This window comes from Actinia tenebrosa, unplaced genomic scaffold, assembly GCF_029948245.1.
Source record: "Actinia tenebrosa isolate PJP-AT-01 unplaced genomic scaffold, QUT_ActTen_1.0 PGA_scaffold10__47_contigs__length_13832649, whole genome shotgun sequence".
In the NCBI taxonomy this organism is placed as follows: Eukaryota; Metazoa; Cnidaria; class Anthozoa; order Actiniaria; family Actiniidae; genus Actinia; species Actinia tenebrosa.
The window spans coordinates 6,451,570-6,459,930 of record NW_028292570.1 but is presented as its reverse complement, the minus strand read 5'-3'; the positions used below and the strand labels follow the sequence as shown (position 1 = coordinate 6,459,930).

At 36.0% G+C, this 8,361-nt stretch overlaps 1 protein-coding gene across 2 annotated transcripts; it reads left to right on the top strand.

Annotated features, from left to right (window-relative positions):
• The first annotated feature begins 1,873 nt into the window (after nt 1-1,873).
• On the top strand, nt 1,874-7,922 carry LOC116299377 (DELTA-actitoxin-Aeq1b). Of its 2 annotated transcripts, none has more exons than XM_089026648.1 (3): nt 1,874-1,996; nt 6,326-6,437; nt 7,229-7,922. In XM_089026648.1, the coding sequence occupies exons 2-3, from the start codon at nt 6,344-6,346 to the stop codon at nt 7,777-7,779; spliced, it is 645 nt and encodes a 214-aa protein (XP_088882774.1). In that variant the 5' UTR covers nt 1,874-1,996; nt 6,326-6,343; the 3' UTR covers nt 7,780-7,922. The 2 variants fall into 2 exon arrangements, with proteins under 2 accessions (XP_088882774.1, XP_031563888.2); XM_031708028.2 differs by lacking the exon at nt 1,874-1,996 and adding an exon at nt 3,017-3,176.
• The last annotated feature ends 439 nt before the right edge of the window (nt 7,923-8,361 follow it).

Here is an 8,361-nt window from a genome sequence, read left to right as displayed (position 1 = left end):
ATTTATTTTTAGTCTAGTTTAGCAGCTTTTCATAGCTAACCTAGCATCTTGTTAGCTGAATTATGCAAATGAGCTATATTGTTTACAAGCTCATTTCTTTCGGCTTCATCAAAAGCGAGACGATCACAGAAAAAATATTGTGCTATGAAAATGCTGTTCTTACAAAACTACATATTGCCATCAAGGTAGTTTTAAAGATATAAAGCTCAAATGTGGAAATTGCTGCAGCCACATTCAGGCTCCAGCATTTGTCACGATACCAATATAAAGAACAGCAAAATTATTACAAATTCAGTGAAGTAGAAGAAATGTAGTCTAGGACCATGAAAGTCACAACAACTTGGAAGTTAGGATTTTGATTTAGATAACCCTATCTGATGTAATTCTTAAAGGCTCTTTAAATTCCTAATTTATTGTCAAGTTTCTCGCTGCTCTTCTAACTCTGCAACTCATGAGTTATATCGAACAACTATCCCAGCATCTAGGGACCCTAGGATTGCCACGCAACCACTTCTAATCGATAGATTTTCTCCAAACGGTCCTTAACAGCAAATTCGACTTCAAAATACACCGTTACAGGCTGTAAAAGCCTAAATGTTTTGGCTACTACATGTATTTCATTAAGAAATATCAGGGCGTTTTTGATTGACGCGACATATTTAAATAAAAAGAAGTTTAAATATATTTTAAGGCCGGTTTAGACGGTACGATTTTTGCCTACAACTATCGTATACAACAGCGTCCGTCGTAGGCGAGTTGTAGGCTTGATTTACACGCTAGGACTCGAGTTGAAGGATGGCGCGAGCGTGTTGTATACGATAGTTGTAGGCGAAAATCGTACCGTCTAAACAGGCCTTAAGATAGATTTAAATTTTAGATTTTGTCTTTCACGACTTTCACTAGACTAACATTTTTATAATCCCATGACTCTTTTCGCTAGAACCTAAATTTGGATGTAGCAATATCCACATTTGAGCTTCATACTTTGATTGCAAAATGTAGTTTTTGTAAGAACAACATTTGTATTTTATTTGTGAGCGGCTAGTTCTTGAAGCCGAAATAAATGAGCATGTAAACAATATAGCTAATTTAGACTCAAGTACAAAATAGCCGAAGTTCAAACAGTCCAAAACCAAGATAGTAGCTTGTGAACACTAAAAACACTAATTATCCCAGAAAGATCACTTATTCTTATAACTCTTCCCGACTGAAATGCCGCGTACACTTGTTTCTTGTTGCGAGGGAGCTTCTTTCTTACTTACCTATTTTCACATTTTGATGATGCATCTATCGTACACTGAATAAGACCAAGTAAAAAATACTAAATAAATTATAAAAATTCAGGAGATTATTGAAAAGTCACTATTAAAATTGTCTTTCGACCTTGTGTGAACACAGATTAGTACATTTTGATTTTCTAGATTTACTTTTAGTCTAGTTTAGCAGCTTTTCATAGCTAACCTAGCATCTTGTTAGCTGAATTATGCAAATGAAAGGACAAAGTAAAATTGTCTTTCGCTTCCAAAAAATGAATAGTACTAGTGTACTAAGCGAATATTAGGCTTTCTTCAGGCAAAGTTTAGGGTAGGGCGATTTCGGATCATTTCCAGCTTTTCTCGATCCTTACGCTGCCTGCCTTCTTAACCTTCATCCGGCCCGGGGAGGGAGGAGGAGGGGGGGGGGGGAAGTGGGGAGGGGGGGAGGGGGAAGTGGAGATGGGGGAGGGGAAGGGGAAGGGGAAGGGGTGGGCGTAAAGTGTGGCTCGACGGGTTTTGCGAACTCTATCAGTATTTTACGCCTCCCTCTGGAAGAAGGTAAGAACCAGAACTTTAATATATTATTTAATCTAACGTAGTCTATTGTGATTGGATCCCGATATAACATTGTCTAGTACTATATTGCTTTCGATAGTCTAGCGGGCGACATTCGGAACTATCTCTCGTTAGATCTACAACTTGTGATCACGAAGGAGAAAACAAAAGAAGTTAATCTCACGGTAAGTCTTTCTTTTACAAAAATCGCTAGTTCCTCTAAACTGTCCGGCCGGGAAGAGTTGAATCATTCAGTTGGATCTTCTAGTTTTGTTAATCATTACTCATCTTATAGTCTTATGTAACATATAATTATTTTAACGGATGAGTAACTTTTTTTAATTTGACCAATTTGTCATTGTTCTCTCTCCAAGAACTAACAAGCTTACCTAGATGAAAAATAATAGTATTATTAGTTTAAAATAATTTTGGAGTTCAAATAAAGCAAAAAGAAAGATAAAAGTAATAAGATAAATATTTACAAATAATTAATCATGAGTGATTTCCATCATGGGAAAGACAAATAAGATAGAAAAGATACGTTTGCGAGTGAGGACGACTCCATGTATCCAGTTATATAGAATAGAACTTTGTTTTATCATTGCTGAAACTAATTTACCTTTTCGCAGAAAAAAAAAAATTTTTTTTAAATCTTACAGCGCTCGCTTGACCCTTCGCCGCGTGCTATAAGAAATTGGGGGGAAATTGCTCATAAATTCCAGTATAGGCCGAAATAGCAGCAACAAGGCTATATTGCTCTTAAAGAAATGATGTTTCGGCTGTTTTGCTTCTCGTTGCGTAAAGTTTTCGTTTTAGTACTGAAATGTTTGAAAGTCCCTAGAGAAGCATTTTCTTTCTCCTATTTGTGTTCATATTTCTTTCAAATAACGCTTGCTGCCAAAAAAATTAAATATATTATTTAATCTCACGTAGTCTATTGTGATTGGATCCCTATATAACATTGTCTAGTATATTGTTTTGGATAGTCTAACGGGCGATCAAACGCCACTCTCAAATAAGCGCCGCTCCCTAGACCAAAAAATTTAAATAAGAACAAAGCCTTAAGATATTATCTAAACTCACGTAGTCTATTGTGATTGGATCCCGATATAACATTGTCTAGTATATTGTTTTCGATAGTCTAACGGGCGATCAAACGCCCCTCTCAGATAAGCGCCGCACCCAAGACCAAAAAATTTAAATATATTATTGAATCTAACGTAGTCTATTGTGATTGGATCCCGATATAACATTGCCTAGTACTATATCGCTTTCGATAGTCTAGCGGACGACATTCAGAACTATCTCTCGTTAGTTCTACAACTTGTGATCACGAAGGAGAAAACAAAAGAAGTCAATCGCACGGTAAGTCTTTCTTTTACGAAAATCGCTACTTCCTCTACACTGTCCGGCCAGGAAGAGTTGAATCATTGAGTTGGATCTTCTAGTTTTGTTAATCATTAATCATCTCATAGTCTTATGTAACATATAATTGTATTAACGGATGAGTATCTTTTTTTTAATTTGACCAATTTGTCATTATTCTCTCTCCAAGAACTAACAAGCTCACCTAAGGAAAAAATAAAAGTATTATTAGTTTAAAATAAGTTTGGAGTGAAAAATTAAGCAAAAAGAAAGAGAATAGTAATAAGATAAATAGTTACAAATGATTAGTCATGAGTGATTTCCATCATGGGAAAGACAGATAAGATAAAAAAGATAAGTTTACGAGTGAGGACGACTTCATGTATCCTGTTATTTTAGATTATAACTTTGTTTTATTATTGCTGAAACTAATTCACCTCTTAGCAAAAAACAAACATTTTTTAGAATCTTGTAACGCTCGCTTGACCTAGCGCCGCGTGCTAAGAAATTGGTGGGAAATTGATCATAAATTCCAGTATAGGCCAAAATAGAAACAACAAGGCTATATTTCTCTTAAAGAAATGATGTCTCGGCTTTTTTACTTCTCGTTGCGTAAAATTTTTGGTTTTAGGACTAAAATGGTTGATTGTCTCTAGAGAAGCATTTTCTTTCTCCTATTTGTGCTTTATTTCTTTGAAAGAACGCCTGCTCTTTCATCTAGCCGCCGCCACCAAGAACACGACATCTTATACTCTTTTTGTTATGTTTGTTTTTATTTCAAAGTTATAGTATATACTAGAACTTGGAAATGACGGGGGTTTCAAACTACTGCACGTGGTACCAATAAGAAACCCTGATTGGTTGATGAGCTCATGAATAAAGTCCTTTTTTTTTCTTTTTTCTTTTTTTTTCACGAGGGTAGCACTTAATAGCCAGTGGCTAACAAACCTGTGGCCCTAATTCCGTGATCGAATTGGAATTTAGGAGTTGATTTTTGGGAGGGAGGAAAACCAGAGAACACAGAAAACCCTCGAAGCACAAGAGAGAACCAACAAACAACTCTACTCATACAGTCAATTCAAAAAACGTTGTCATCGACCGGCTCAAGCCTACGCGACTGGACCGAAAGGAATATGGGTAAAAATCACTGAAGCGGTTAAATATTCGTTCTGAATTAATTGTTCCCGCTAGTAATAAGATAAAAATGGCGAGAAACAATTCATCAAATGCATGTCTTTGGGTTTAGGGAAAGAAAAACAAAGTAGTTATGATTCAGTTCACAATTTCGAAAACATTAGTTAGCGGTTTGTTTTCTTTTCATTTTTTTTTTTTTTTTCTGAATTAATCGGAATTACTGAAACTTTTCAGTACACGCGCACCACGCGTCGGTTATGTGCTTTAGCTCGCTCTAATTTAAATAAAACCACAACAACGAATAACGGAAAACAAATAAAATACGAAGCAAGATTTTAGGTTTGAAGAGATGATTATTATTGTTATTATTATTATTATTATTATTATTGTTATTATTATTATTATTATTATTATTATTATTATTAGTTCATTCAATGCCAAACTGTAACAAGAAAAGCCTTAAAATCATCTAAAAGCAGCGACATACAATATCTTTGGAAGTCGTCTAGTAACAGCTCAGTGATTCAATATGATGTTTTTCAATCAACTAAAGCAGTACTCAAGAACTTTATATCTACACAAGAGGAAAAACTAACACATCATCTGCTATCACAAGGATCATTTTTCACAAACATCATGAAATACTCCCTGTCTTCAATTCATTCAATCTGGTCTACCGCTCACGCTAATCTACCTAAGAACATTTTTAACTTTGCCATTCAATATATCAACAACTCACTACCTACACGCACGAATCTAACAAAATGGGGTTTATCAGCTAGTTGTGAGTGCTCCTATTGCGTTTCTTCAGAATCTCTTTGTCATGTTGTTGATGGATGTCAATACTATCTACCACGTTTCACTTCGAGGCACGATTCCATCTTAAACTTCCTCGCTGCATCACTGCTATCTAAACTCGACAAATCTTCATTATATGCTGACATTGAAGGCTATACCAGCCCCTCGCTCATAACTGGAGATGCCCACCGTCCTGATCTTCTGATAAAAACACTAGACTGTCTTTATATTCTGGAACTAACAGTTGGTTTTGAATCAAATTTGAAAAATTATGTTGATCGAAAATACAAAACGTACAAAAATATTATAAGGAAATTAAGTAGTTATTTAAAATCTGTTAAATTTGTAAATCTCTCGATTAGTTCTGTTGGAGTTTTCTCTGCGGAAAGCTCAACGTTTTTAGAAATGTTCGACCAGCTAGGGTACGAGAACGAACATAAAATGTATATAATAAGAAAAATAAGCAACATTGCCATTAGATCCAAATATTTCATTTTTTGTAAACAAAACAAAGACTGGGAAAATCCTGATTTAATGAGTTTTTAGTATCTTCATATCATTTCATTTCTTACTATTATTGTTTTCTTTTTTTTCCCCTCATTTTATTGTATGTATCCAAGTACATATCTTGAGCTATAAGCCTTTCATTTCATGTAAAACTGAATTTATTTTTAATTCCAGTAGCCGATTGCAAATTACCTAGTTACCAGCGAGATTTGCAATTGTAAAACATAAAGCATCAAAATAAAGTTTTCATTATTATTATTATTATCATCATCATCATTATTATTATTGTTATTATTATTATTATTATTATTATTATCATTATTTTTATTTTTATTATTATTATTATTATTGTTATATAAAACAATTTCATTTTACTATTTTGATTCATTTAGCATTTAGCAATTCAGAAATTAAAAAAACAAAAAAAACAAAAAACAAAAAACAAAAACAAAAACAAAAACAAAAAAACAAAAAAAAAAAACAAAACAAAAACAAAAACAAATAGCAAATAAGAACGAAAACCGATGACGTAAGACGATTGATAAATGTGTAATTATCGATCTGCTAACATCTTAGTGAGTGAGTGAGTGACGGCGAGTGACACATTGGCATATTCAGACCCCTCACAATAAAACGCCATCTCAAAAGGTCCATTTACTTATCCAATCTATCTCTACTGCCATTAAATTTTCTCTCATTGTTTATGTCAGCTTTAACTCAGTGCAATCATGAATCGTCTAATCATCGTGTTCATTGTCGTTACAATGATATGCGCAGCCACTGCCCTGTCGTCGAAGAAGAGTATCAATGAAGACGAAAAAGGTAGGTCCAGAATATCTTGAGTAATCGTGTATAAAGCGTAGGCTTACAGAAAGCACAGGTTGTGTGTGTTGTTAATGTATCACTTCTCACTGCTGTGCATGGTTGAGGGATTGATCACTGGACCCCGTCAGCATATGAGATAGTTCGTTTAATTGGTTCTCTGCTGTGCCTCCATCTTCATGTGTCTTCTTGTGTTAAGAAATGATACTCTAGGGAATGACACGAAGAAGAAGAAGAAGTGTAGTATATACACGTGCGGCTAATCCAAAATAGCAGTTGCTTGAGCTAAAATGTGAAAACAAAACCCCACGGTAAAGTCAAACAGAGGTTTCGGTTAGATCTTAGCGTTTTCGCCTATATTGAATTATTTAACCCAAGTTAATTGAACTAAAGCAATGTTTATGGGAAAAACAACTAAATCAGTTACCGAAAATGGTACTCGTAGTTATGTGGATTTGAAAAAATACGCGAAGAATTTCATTAAAGATTGACCTATGCCATCTATGCTATGACCTAGGGAAACACGGGTGGTGTAGCGGTGAGAGCGTTCACCTCTCACAGGACCCGCGACCCGGGTTCGATTGCCGGACTCGGTGTCGTATGTGAATTGTATGTGAGTGAGTTGTGTCGAATGTGAGTTTGTTGGTTCTTTACTGTGTTTTGAGGGTTTTTCTCCGGTTTTTCCCTATTCCCCGCTAAAATCAACCTAGCGGAAGAAGAGCCACTCTTTGGAACGACTGCAAATTCCCCATCTATTCATTGACGCATAAATATTATTGACACTATAACAGATGAGAAAAGATCCGTAGCCGTGGCTGGCGCCGTCATTGAAGGTGCAACCTTGACTTTCAACGTCCTGCAGACCGTGCTCAAAGCACTCGGTGATATCAGTCGAAAGATTGCCGTCGGTATCGACAACGAGTCGGGCATGACGTGGACCGCAATGAACACATACTTCCGTTCTGGTACCTCTGATGTCATCCTTCCCCATACAGTTCCACATGGTAAGGCACTGCTCTACAACGGTCAGAAAGATCGTGGTCCAGTTGCGACTGGCGTGGTTGGAGTACTTGCTTATGCCATGAGCGATGGAAACACCCTGGCCGTTTTGTTCAGCATTCCCTTTGACTATAACCTGTACAGCAACTGGTGGAATGTCAAGGTCTATAAAGGACATAGACGAGCAGACCAGAGGATGTACGAGGAACTCTACTACAATTTGTCTCCATTTCGAGGGGACAATGGCTGGCACAACAGGGACCTTGGATATGGGTTGAAGGGGCGTGGATTCATGAACAGCTCTGGACAATCCATACTGGAAATTCACGTGACCAAAGCTTGAGATCTTGTTGAAAACAAATCGGTTGAAATGCTGCCTCGAGAATACTGATGTAAAACTAGCAAATAGACTCTAATTTTACCCTGTAAGAACAAGAAAACTAGATCTTCCCATAACATAAAGACAAATAAAATGAAGCACCAAAAGATATTGTACTTTTATTTGTTGTTAAGTAATCGTAGTAAAGTGCACGCCATATACTTATTTCAATAAAGCTAGTTACCAAAAACCTAGACTGAAGCTGAGATCACGGAGGATCATGGGAAGCCATTCATTTCAAACAAGTAAAGCTTTTTTGATAAACTGCAGCTTGAGCATGCTCAGGAGAGGTGAGACTGTAACTGGTAAACATGTCCATAGACGACTTTCATAACTCAGTATTTTCAGATAGAGAAAACGAAGCCTTTTTACCAGAAACTATTAATGCTATCAGAGAAAATACTTCACGAAAACTATTTCCAGAAAATTTTGTAGAATTTGACTGCATACCAAAGACGTTATGAAAGAACGAAAATAGAGAGTTTTCTATGTATATATCACTGGAAGCCTTGGTGGCCTTGTTTTGGTGCATTTTCAAAACTTCAA

Coding starts and splice junctions, on each gene's coding strand:
- LOC116299377 (XM_089026648.1), top strand. CDS start 6,344: ATGAATCGTCTAATCATCGTGTTCATTGTCGTTACAATGATATGCGCA. Junction 6,438..7,228: donor TATCAATGAAGACGAAAAAG/GTAGGTCCAGAA, acceptor ACACTATAACAG/ATGAGAAAAGATCCGTAGCC.